The sequence below is a fragment of the Argopecten irradians genome, chromosome 5 (assembly GCF_041381155.1).
Source record: "Argopecten irradians isolate NY chromosome 5, Ai_NY, whole genome shotgun sequence".
Classification (NCBI taxonomy): domain Eukaryota; kingdom Metazoa; phylum Mollusca; class Bivalvia; order Pectinida; family Pectinidae; genus Argopecten; species Argopecten irradians.
The window spans coordinates 31,226,239-31,238,617 of record NC_091138.1 but is presented as its reverse complement, the minus strand read 5'-3'; the positions used below and the strand labels follow the sequence as shown (position 1 = coordinate 31,238,617).

At 35.2% G+C, this 12,379-nt stretch overlaps 1 protein-coding gene across 2 annotated transcripts in view; it reads left to right on the top strand.

The window, feature by feature from the left end:
- LOC138323518 (dynein axonemal heavy chain 3-like) overlaps positions 1-12,379 on the top strand; it is a 55,996-nt gene that overhangs the window by 10,086 nt on the left and 33,531 nt on the right. For both annotated transcript variants that reach the window (XM_069268172.1, XM_069268171.1), the window contains exons 9-29: positions 110-235; positions 827-1,022; positions 1,627-1,806; positions 2,476-2,612; positions 3,226-3,331; positions 3,482-3,660; positions 4,169-4,262; positions 4,565-4,655; positions 5,023-5,213; positions 5,766-5,997; positions 6,506-6,717; positions 7,065-7,156; positions 7,483-7,597; positions 7,998-8,168; positions 8,518-8,780; positions 9,059-9,260; positions 9,499-9,705; positions 10,108-10,222; positions 10,535-10,733; positions 11,139-11,247; positions 11,724-12,014. In XM_069268172.1, coding sequence (XP_069124273.1) covers positions 110-235; positions 827-1,022; positions 1,627-1,806; positions 2,476-2,612; positions 3,226-3,331; positions 3,482-3,660; positions 4,169-4,262; positions 4,565-4,655; positions 5,023-5,213; positions 5,766-5,997; positions 6,506-6,717; positions 7,065-7,156; positions 7,483-7,597; positions 7,998-8,168; positions 8,518-8,780; positions 9,059-9,260; positions 9,499-9,705; positions 10,108-10,222; positions 10,535-10,733; positions 11,139-11,247; positions 11,724-12,014 — 3,508 coding nt within the window. The remainder of the gene's footprint in view (positions 1-109; positions 236-826; positions 1,023-1,626; positions 1,807-2,475; positions 2,613-3,225; positions 3,332-3,481; positions 3,661-4,168; positions 4,263-4,564; positions 4,656-5,022; positions 5,214-5,765; positions 5,998-6,505; positions 6,718-7,064; positions 7,157-7,482; positions 7,598-7,997; positions 8,169-8,517; positions 8,781-9,058; positions 9,261-9,498; positions 9,706-10,107; positions 10,223-10,534; positions 10,734-11,138; positions 11,248-11,723; positions 12,015-12,379) is intronic.

The following is a 12,379-nucleotide window of genomic DNA, read 5'->3' as shown; positions in this document are numbered from 1 at the left end:
TTAAATCTATTTTGTTTTTAGTTCTCTAACCTCAATATAGACATATGTAATAAACAGCATTTTTTTGTTTGGATATTTAGAAATATGGAATATTTACTTGTTACTAAAGGTTTAGCCATCTGAGATTTGTGAACCTGAAGGAATTGAGAGAGGCAGACCTTCCGCTTCTACCTAATGAGTTTGAGTCTCTTGTAAAGAAACAGTGCTGGGAGGCACATGAAGTTCTTCGTAAAAGGTAATTGAATTAATGCTACTCTTCAGGCTTAGTATCAGGTGACGCAAATTTTTCTGATATAAACCAGCTAATTTTGATACGCCAATTCCAGGATACAAGGAACTCTTCTGGGTATGTGGAAGAAAATGTTGATTTGATCATGTGACCGCAAAAAAATTTAAGGCACATTTTTCCTTCTGGCGGTGACACTAATAGGCAGACAATACCAATGTCCAAATAAAGGTCATTGTCGATAATACTTACTCGTTAATGGAACAAAGTGTTTTTTTGTAGCTTCTTGATTTTCATTTCAAAACAAGGTCGCAACTATTAAATTTATTAGCAGAGTGAAAATTTTCCTCGCAAATTTTCTGGATTTTAATTTGATAACCTTTCTTAAATATACTATCATTGCAAAAACAGCAAAATGAAATAGCATGCAAAAGAAAGTTGCAAGGTTAACAGAATTCATATTTATTTATTCATCAAAAATTTCTTGGTAGTCTTAAATATGCCTGTTGTTTTGTTGGAATATTTGAAATTTGTGCACTGTTTATCAAATAGTTGTGACTGTTGTATGAACTTGTGGTGATAAGCTGGTCTTGTTTTCAGCTGGATACCAACTTGCGCCAAGATATTTGTGGACAAGAACGACCTTTGGCAGGACCTGGTGCCTCCCAACGACACAGACTCCACTCAGTTAGTGGAGGAGTTCTTTGCCTGTGTCGCAGCTCTCATGTCAATACAGCTACGCTCCATGGTCATCAATTCGCTCATCGACTTCCTCGAGTTTTTTGAAACTCACAAGGTAAACAAATATGTCTCTCTAGACCCTTTAAGTCCCCAACTGTTACTAAAGGGAACTTAAATGTTTTTTGAATTTTGTATGTCGGCCCTTTTCTTTTTCAAGGTATTATTTTATCTGTATGGCTTCTATTTCAAGAATCATATACTTTGGTTATGGGATATGTTGAAGTGAGCTGATTATTTAATAAAAGAAGCAATGCTTAGGTATGCCCATATAAAATGGTATGGGTTTGGTGTGGAGGTGACATAGGGGGTCACGAGGTTAATTGCCCATGTCCATCCTGATAGATTGCAAATAATTTTAAATAGATTGTTTATAACAAAATAGCTGCTTTGAAGAGAATTAATATAACCTGAATGCTAAATTCCTAAATCAATCGTCTATAACAAATATTGGCTGTAATTAGGAAAAAGTGATAGTCTGCTCAGTCTTATTATTTGTGGAGTTCACTTTATAAACAGTTGAATAACAGTTTCACAAAGCATATACATGTATTGGTTTTCATTGTACCGGTAATGAGAACATTCTCAATTGTCAAGTCGCAAATCACACCAAATTATTTCATGTGTATGCAGGAATATAGATATGTTATAATGTTTTATAGGGAGGGAATGATTTTGGTGACACTTTTGACGAGCTCCAGTACGTGATGGACCAAGTAATGATTATCAAACTGCGAGTTGATGAACCAAGGATTCAGTTTGATCCTCCATTTAGGGAGATTAGAGACATCATTCTCAGATGTTTCTCAGAAATCATTGCCAGTGGTGAAGGCCTCACTAGGGTAGGTTTATTTTAACTGATTTATTTTGACTTCAGAGAACAAGTTAATTTCATGTTACCATGTATAAAAACGTTTTTACAGGGATTTAGTTTTGTGATTTAGATAACGTTTTTCCACAATGACTGTATCTGTGCTGAATTAGCTTAATTTTCTATGTTGCTAATCACCCAAAAATACACACATTTTAATGTCATGCTAAAATAAGTAGGTTAACAGTTACCTTTTTTCATCAATGCCAAGCTAGTCATTGGAACCTATTTGAACAGATAAAAATGCATACTTCTGGCATGTAAGCTAGCCTATCTTAGATGTACCTTATCATCTCAACTTGTTTAGTGTGTTGGTTGTGGCCGTAGTTGCTCCACATATTATTACAAGCCCTCCACCTCTAGGTTGCAAGTTCAATCCCTTGTGGAGCAGTTGCCAGGTACTGACCACAGGTTGGTGGTTTTTCTCTGGGAACTCCACCATCAAACCTTGCACATCCTTACATAGCCCTGGCTGCTAATAGGATGTAAAAGTAAACAAACCAAAATAGAATCTTTGACAGTGATAGATTATGTCAAAATCTTTTTATCTTTAAGTTGTTGTGGATTCAGATTTCATTTTACAAAAGAAAAGCTGTCATGATTATTTGAAGTATGTTTGATGTGTTTTTGTGTTATTTAGGTGGAATGCGAGTTGTTCCCAGATATGCGTGCACAGAGACTGCTCCTGAGGAGTGTAAAGATTGAGGAAACGCTTGTCACAGACTATGTAGACAAGGCCATGGACATCTTCAAAATCAATACTACGGGACCACAGAAGTAAGTCATTGTCTAAACTTTCCGCTCCATACTTGTTCTTTACAGCTGGGGCATTATAAGAGAATGTTAAACAATGTGTTGGTGTTATATGGTGAGGACATGTTTTTAATTTGGCTTCAAAGTCAACTTATTCATGTATATACCAGTAGCTTGTGATAACCTCCATTCTGGTATTGACAAATTATATATCATTTTTCTCCCCGAGGGACCTTTTGGATTTCTCCTACATATGGCACAAAGAAGAAAGTACAATGATAGAATTGTTCATGCAATTGTTCCATATGATGGGATTGTACAACTCTTTCTGCTATTGAGAGTGTAATTTGACTTCATCATGTGTTCCTGTAATGGAATGGGGTTGGCATATAGTGTTGACTCTTATTCTATCAGGTCTTGATTTTGTGTTCCTTACTTTTTGCATCTGTCCAGTCATATTGCATGCCATTCCATTGTGTCCTGTTATATTAAATCCAGATTTCTTATAGTATAGGGGCATTTTATATATATGCCTTAGAGACATTTCTAGTTTAGGTTATGATGATGGTTCGGGAGATCATAAAATGACTTTTGTGGATGGTATTCATTTTTCTTTTTTTTTTTCTATTTTTACTAGATACCTGAACACCTACAAAAAGTACTCTGACCTGCTGGACAACAAGGCAGAACAGGACGTAGCATCCTTCCTTCGGGAAAAGCACTCCATTGAGGCTTTCAAAAAGGTATACCTACTTATTATGAAAGAATATTTTGTTTGAAGTGGGATAGATGCATTATCAAGTTATCTTTTTAGCATCTTATCATGTACTATAAACTAGTACGATAAATTTGTGAAAAGCAGAATAGTGATAATTTCTTTTATTTTGCCGCAGAAAATCATCAGTTTCCAGGACCTGAAGGATGAGATCAGCCTGCTGCGTATCACTGTGCCACTAAGCATGTTCTGTTTGGACTGTGTCAACCTCAACAATGATCTGGGCGCCCGGGCAATGAGGCTCAAAGAGAAATTGGTCACTCACCAAGTGGACGAGAACAGGGAGCTCAACAGAGGGTAGGTCGCCAATATCTGTCTCGAGAGCAGACGTTGACTATCAAAATGTCTTAGTTGTCTAGTGATGGGTGACTTGGCTAGATACCATAGGGTTAATATTGTGGTTTCGAGATCTAAAAATGATGTGGGTAAAGTATGATTTACCATTGATTATAGTCCCACCTTCTGGTGATTGTGATATCATTTTTTGACATGAATTTGAGACGTCATATTCGCAGGAAGGTGGGAAACAAGTCATTGACTGCTAGTAAGACACAGGTCTACTAGCTATTGACCGACATTATGAGACATTACTGGTAGGCTTGTGATTTAGAGTAGCTAGAGACAAATTGTCAAAGTATAGGATTATCAGTGAAGACTATAGTTATTATTATTTATTCATAACTAATTATATAGAATCAGCTTATAAAACTGAGATAAACTGGAGCACTTTAAAAAACAAAACAAAAAAACTTGTTGTACTTTTCTTCAATTCCCTTTCATTGTTTTCTATAAATGATGATTACAGAATCTGTAAGCGGTATGATGAGATGGCTGACAAGGTCAGTGAGATTCCAGAGACAACCAAAGAACTGGTGGATACCCAAGAGTACCTGAAAACGGTCAGTGCTATAACAGTTATAAACATATTGTTATCTGATAATATCTGTACATAAAATAATTATTGATGATTTATTGTAAAGATTAGTATAAATAGAGACGACTCATTTTTTTTTTCATTCCAATCAAAGATTCCAATGTTAAAAATAAATACTTTTCAATGAATACTTTTTAATCCTTTTTATGTCTCACTGATTTAAGTTAAAAACTTAGTTAGTTTGTAAATGATGTTTTTTGTTTGTTTTTGCTTTATTTTTTATTTTTTCTGAAGTTTGCATAATCATGATTTTCTTTATTTATCTAGTCGTCAGATGTAACCGTGTACAAACTGAAGGATGAGATAGAAGATGCTACAAGCCGTCTTATGTTCCTGTTAGACTATGCTATATTCCCATGTATGTACCTTTTGTCTAAATCATGTATACTCCAAGCTTCCATTGATTAAATGTTTATGAATTTCTTGATTTGAGTAAATTAAGTTGAGTATTTTTCCATATCATCAGGTTATTTAGTAACCCATAACTTTTAAAATTTCCTTATAATGATTAAAACAAGTCTTCATATCATGAACTTTTCTTGATTTCAGTCAACCCCAATCTTGATTTGATATCTTTTAAAATCTTCCCTTTCTATCTTTTTTTATCATGTTGAATAAGATATCTCAATATCTATAGATCTTGTTGATTTCACTATAAGTAAAGTATATAATAAACAAGTGTTGTTGTTGTTTGTTAATTACACTATAACCTTTTGTTTATGAAGTGGAGGATACCAAGTTGAACAGCCTTGTGTTCCTGTGGCCGGATCATATCAAGTCTGTGTTTGAGTTGTCTCAGTCGAGAATTGTCAACAAGAGGGACCACATTGAGGATGAGCTGAAGAGAAGAACTCAGGCCTATGAAGAAAAACTCAATGACATGGTTAAGGAAGTCGAGTCATTCAGGAAGAAGGAGGTACATAACATTTTTATTCCTATTACATCCTAATTATTTGTTAACCTTTCCAACCTAAAATCAAATATCCCGTATTAAGCCTTTATTTAATAAAGTTTTAAGGCTCATTAGCAGTTTATTTTAATTCAAGATTCGGAAAGTCTCTCCATACATTTAAATAAATTCTACTCAGACACTCAGATAACTCAGTGAGAGTGTGATTCTGTCGACTTTGAGTTCACAAGCAATTAGTTTGAGTGTATTCTGTATTTGCATATTACAGAGTTATTTGCCCTTGCTGGTAGGTATTAATTGTGACGCCAGTTTTTGTGAGCGAAACATTATAGAGTTTAGAGAAAACGATGTGGATTTCTCTCACAAAATTATGACATCCTAATGCATATATACCTACTCATAGGGGAGGTAACTCTGTAATCCGCAAAGACGTAAAATACCCTTCAATTGCAATCATGTATAGTAAATTAGCGTGTGCTTTGAAGCTCTGCATCTTATAAGATATATGTATATGTAAATGAAACATATATTGCTTTATGGGAAATGTGTTACTTACAGTTCTTAAGTGAGGAAGCCATGAGAACCAACACTGAACAGCTAGCAGCTCTCACTACCAACTTGGAATCTGCCCGCGAGGAGCTGGAAGGCATCAATGAGGAAGAACGTCTGCTCGAATGGGAGACCAGCGAATTCCCTCAACTGAAAACCATGTTCACCGCCAAGGAACCATATGAAAAACTATGGAACACTGCATACACCTTCCATCAGAAACACGAGAAGTGGCTTACTGGTAAAGTGATCTTGTCTGTTTTCAAAAATGAAGTATAATGTATAATTATCCTATAGGTTATAATTAAAAAAACTCAAAAAGTCTTCTGAATTTAATATGAGATTTTGCTAGCATTTTTATTTTGATATAGTTTACACAAGATTTGGATGCCTTGGTGGCCAGGCAGTCGAGGTGTTCTAACATTATATCACTATTCATATTTATATGGTTGCACTTTCATTGAGAATTTGCCACAAACTGTCCACAGTTACCATAAAATGTCCATAGGTTGAGTTTTCTCAAGTACCTCTGGTTTCACATCTTCCCCTAAAACTTGCATGTCCTTAAATGACTCTGGGACTTAGACATTAGGAAAAAAAATGGGAAGTGACTTAAGTTTTGACTAGTCAGTGGGTTTTTTTCCCAAGAAACTGGAGCCAGATCCACAAAAGCATTAACAGCAACATATGAAAATGTTCATATTTAATTTCCTGGGGAGTAAAACAACAGATATGGTCTGTGTTGACAGGTGCTTTCCAGGGCTTGAATGCCGAGGAGATTGAACAAGAGGTATCAGACATGTGGAGAACCATGTACAAGCTGACCAAATCATTCAATGACCAAGCTGGACCAAGGAGAATTGCTGACAACACGAAAAACAAGATTGATAAATTCAAACAGCATCTTCCTATTCTACAGACAATCTGTAACCCTGGTATACGTGATCGTCACTGGGAGTCGGTAAGTCGGTTCAGTTTTACCTTATATATACTCAATTTAATTTGTTCATCTTATACAACATAATAAGATTGTTTTATTAGTTGTTCTTTATGTTAAACAATTGCAACTGTTAAGATGTTAAACTTTTTAGTAATTTATAGTTAACTGTGCTGGTGAGTGGGAATTGATGATAATGTTTTTAGTTTCACAATTTGATGAAATTAAACCTCAAAAACAATAATGTAACCATTAATACATTTTTGTTGAATTGAAATATAATCAAATCAAATTATGATTTGAATGTCATAAAAAATGTTTTATTCAAGGACAATTTTGTGGATAAAACGTTTTTTTTTTTTTTTGCACAGATGAGCAAGATTGTTGGATTTGATCTGAAACCTCAGCCAGAAACTTCCCTCAGTAACATGCTGGAATATGGCCTCAGCAAACACCTCCAGAAGTAAGTGGCTTGGATTCCTTGAGTTTGGTAGATACGACTTTGTCTGGCAAACTCCTCCTGAACTACTTGACAGATTTTGATTATGTTTGGTAGACAGAACCATGACATAAAGAGAAGTTGAGTAAATTATGTAGGGTTCTGCAATATCCCCTTTTACTGGAGTTATTACAAAATGTGTGCAGCGAGGGATATTAGTCGTCCACTCAGGCGACAGTTCTAGTTTGTTCAGCCACAATTACCAATCAAATAAAATGTAACTTAAAGTGTATTATGAGAGAAATAAGTTGTTAAAGTCAATATTAAAGTTGCTTATCTATTTGTTACAGACTGGAGGAGATAGGAGCTGCCGCAGCTAAGGAACACTCTCTAGAAAAGGCTCTGGAGAAGATGAAGTTTGAGTGGAAGGACCAGTGCTTTGAGCTCATTCCGTACAGAGAAACAGTAAGATCTGCGATATCAAGACATTACTCAAGCTGTGCATATTTATTATGAAATGAGTGAATTTAAACAAAATATTCTCCAATATCTTGAAGCTTTAACCCTTTTATTATGATAACAGATATTTTGGTCAGTAAATAGTCCCTCAATAACGAACCAAATAGTGTAGAATCTGAAAATAATTCATTGGTGGAGTCTGAAATGTCTTAGTCCCAGGGATTCTGAAAATGCTTCATTGATGGATTGGTCTGAAAATCCCTCTTCTAAATATTGATATTTACCCTCAATTTCCTGCTCTTTTGATTTGTGGTATAAACTCTGTTTCAGTTGTTTTATGAAAGGCTACATAAGAACAACAATATTTATTTAATATTTAGACATTAATGTGTGTCTTTGTTTCCAGGGTGTGTGCATCCTCACCGCTCCAGATGAAATCCAGGTGCTACTTGACGACCATATCGTTAAATCCCAGACAATGAGGGGCTCACCTTTCATCAAGCCATTTGAGACTGAAATGAGAGAATGGGAGGAGAAACTTGTCACGATGCAAGACATCCTTGATGAGTGGCTGAAGGTATGGCAAGCGTTGTTCCATTAAAGTATAAATTTTGCTGCTTTCTTTTCTTTAAAGGTGTATTTAGATTTAGTGACAGAACCCAGCATAGATAAGTGCTAGATTTTGCAGTCATGACATTTGAACATTATACCATAAAAATGGTTATTTTTTGCGTTTCAGTTTTAATGCATTAAAGAATTAAATGAAAATACACAATACAACTATGAGAGGATATATTTCCATTTTGTCTTATCATTAAATGAATTAAAGAAAATGGCCGACATGAAAATTGGAATCCCTATACAATCAGTTATTAAGATTATCTCTTTATATTATGTTAAATTAATACTACGCATTTGGTTTCCAGTGCCAAGCCACTTGGCTCTATTTGGAGCCCATCTTCAGTTCTGAGGATATTCTGGCCCAGATGCCTGAAGAAGGCCGCAAATTTGGCATTGTGGACAATATTTGGAGAGATGTGATGGGTGAGGCTATCAAGGACAACCACTGTCTTGTAGCTACTGGCCAGAACAATATGTTGGGACGATTGCGAGAATCAAACCGTCTACTGGAAGAAATCCAGAAGGGACTGAATGCTTACCTGGAGAAAAAACGTCTTTACTTCCCAAGGTACATGGAATATCATTTAACAAAATTTAATGCTCTTAGTTTCTTTTCAAAGCAAAACAGATTTCATCCAAAGCATGAATAATTTAAATTAAGCAAGTTTGCCTTTTAGGCCATGAGTTATGTTTACTTAATGCTTATTAAATTTTGCTTGTGAAATGAGGATTGTTTTTTTTCTTGGATAAGAACCAATATCTTCTCTACTCTGATGGATTGATGTTGTATAGATCTGTTATAAATGACTTTATTTTTCTATGTCACATGTTTGTTTTTCTCTCCAGGTTTTTCTTCTTGTCCAATGACGAGTTGTTAGAAATCCTGTCCGAGACCAAGGATCCATTGAGAGTGCAGCCTCATTTGAAGAAATGTTTCGAGGGCATCAGTCGTTTGGACTTCTCAGAGACCCAAGAAATCCTTGGAATGATTTCATCAGAGAATGAAACTGTTCCCTTCAACACCAAAATCATCCCTGCAAAAGCAAAGGTATTGTTGCATTCAAATATGGATTGAACTAAATGAAGCATTCAGATTCTTTCTAGATCATCTGCCATGACTATTGTTCTGTGTCACAAATTCATTGTGATATCATTTATTAACTCATTATCCCCCTAAAGACCTGTTTGAACTCTTCTTATTCCAAGACTGGAATAGTCCATTATGAATCTTCATGGGTCAATGAGTTGGAATATTTTGTACCTGTATTGACATTTCCATTCTACAGGGTATGGTTGAGAAATGGTTGCTACAAGTTGAAGATGTCATGATTAGCAGTCTAAGGAAAGTCATCATAGAGTCTTTGGAGGCATACAAAACCACATCCAGAAATAATTGGGTGCTAGAGTGGGCAGGACAGGTGGTTATTTGTGTGTCGTCAATCTACTGGACATCAGAGGTGTCCGAGGCTATGTTGGAGCAAGGAGGACTGAAGGTAAGATTGTATCTTATGTCTATTTATCAGTGAAACTTTGTCAGAGAAATCTGTGCATCAGTGAAACTTTGTCAGTGAGAGAAAACCTGTTTATCAGTAAAACTTTTGTCAGTGAAAACCTGAATACATTAAATTGAGTTTTATTTTAATGATTTTGTGTACATGAATGAATGCTGTAACCATTTGTGATATCATGGTTAAGCTTTGTTTGCCTCTGTGTAAGTGTGGTTGTCAACATTCTGGATGCTTAATTTTGTTGTACTCTGCAACAAGCAGATGACATATGGTTATCACTATATTTAAGAGATTTTGATCAAACTTCCCACAATAATAAGTTTATATAACTGTATTGTTTACTTGATATTTGTTGGTTGTCTCAAACTTATTATTTCTGCATTACAGAAATATCATCTCAAATGTAACGATCAGATCGCTGACATTGTACAACTTGTGAGAGGCAAATTGGAGACAGGGCACAGAGTCACACTTGGTGCTCTCACTGTCATAGATGTACATGGTAAGACTTAAACAATATACTGTATAGCTGGTAATGTTTGCAGTGAGGATATTTTTGTGGTTTCTCAGAATGTTGGTGTGGTCACAGAAATTTTATATGGTAAAAAACATTCTAGTCCTGTCACTTAATGACATCTATACCAGTTTTATTATTAGTGTGATGTTTAAGTATGTTTATTATTAAAATGTTAAAATATTCAATCAAGTTAAATGTATTTTACAGAATTAATTCCTCTAGTATTTTGACTGTATACCTGTTGAAAATTCAACTTCTTTGTCAGAAATAACTAATGCTTCTTTTATTTTCTTTCAGCTCGAGATGTTGTGGCAAAGCTAGCCGAGGACAATGTTTCCAGCCCGAATGATTTTGATTGGCTGGCTCAGTTACGTTACTACTGGGATAAAGATGATGTGATCGTACGGATGATCACCACTGACACGGCCTACGGCTACGAGTACCTGGGCAACAGTGGGCGTCTTGTGATCACACCACTCACAGACAGATGTTACAGGTATGTATACTGAATTCACACGATTTCCACCTGTTCTTTGAATTTCTATAGGATTATATACAAAGTTTTTTTTATTCTGAGATATCATATGCAGTTTTGGTTAATCACACACAGTTAGTATATTAATCTGTCATCATTTTGAAAATATTTATTTCTTTAACTCAAATCATATTTACAGCATTGAACATGATCATCGGGCCAGATATTTGCTCTGATTTAAACAGCTTTGTCTGAAGAACGTAATGAGTAAAATGGAAAAGATGATAGTGAAATGATGTCAACAGTAGGGTCAAGAGCATGTTGACAAGATTCAATTTTACTATTATTTTGTCAACAACAGTTCAAAATCATTAAAGCAGATAAAATAAAGTGTTTCAAATATGGACATGACACTTGTGTTTCCAGAACATTAATGGGAGCTCTGAAGCTGAACCTTGGAGGTGCCCCAGAGGGACCAGCAGGAACAGGAAAAACAGAGACCTGCAAAGATTTGGCCAAAGCTGTGGCAAAACAGGTCAGTAGTTAGTATAACTGTACACTAATCCAGTAACTGTAGAATGATTTTAGTAAAGCTACGATAGGTAGACATTGTCAAGTGGTACAGTGGTAACATACATTTCCTTCATATGTACAGGTGTAATACTGGTTTATCCCTTGCAATACACTCATGTCGTCTGATGTTGTATTACATAAACTAGTAGCTAGGCTGGTTTTACTGTTTAAAAATGTAAATAATGAGATTTGTGTTGAAAATATCACATTATAATTTTTCTGTATGGAGAATTAATTTGCAGTCATGGTTTTCTTCTAACTTATTACAAAATGATGTGATAATATAATTGTAAAATCGTATTAGATTGTTGAGGTATGAGAGAAAAAAAACCCTTTTTCATATGTGGATATGAAGGATAGAGATATTCTACCCCCAGGATCACAAAATGTTGTAAATGATAAAAGAGTTTTTATGACAATTTTACTAACATTTTTCAGTGTGTGGTGTTCAACTGCTCTGATGGCTTGGACTTCAAAGCTATGGGGAAATTCTTCAAGGGTTTGGCCCAGGCTGGTGCATGGGCTTGCTTCGACGAGTTCAACCGTATTGAACTAGAGGTGTTGTCTGTAGTGGCTCAACAGATTGCCAGTATTCAGAATGCTATTGCTGCTCAACTGAAACGCTTCATATTTGAGGGAACTGAGCTATCACTGAATCCTACCTGTACAATGTTCATCACCATGAACCCTGGGTACGCTGGACGACAGGAGTTACCTGACAACCTGAAGGTGATTAGAAAAGACAATCAATAGTTTTATCATTGGTACAATTTTACGAATGTATTTGATTTTAGTTATTCTGCATTTGTTATTACTTTTGAGAACTTAAAGGTATTTGTGAATGAGGATTTGAGTGAGGTGAGAGAGAAATTTTTGTGTGAATTTTGTACAGAAGAACATGTAGTGCATTGAAATGTTTTGATTAAATTGGGTGTTTCGAGTCTATTCCTACATGACAGACAGTTGGTAAACATTTAAAATAAATTAATTCATCTTGGTGTTATATAAGTTTGAACAGTATGAACAGTATGTTGTCTGTAATAACTTTCATCTCATAATCTTTGATCAAAACTTGGTAAAGTTACTGAGTTGTA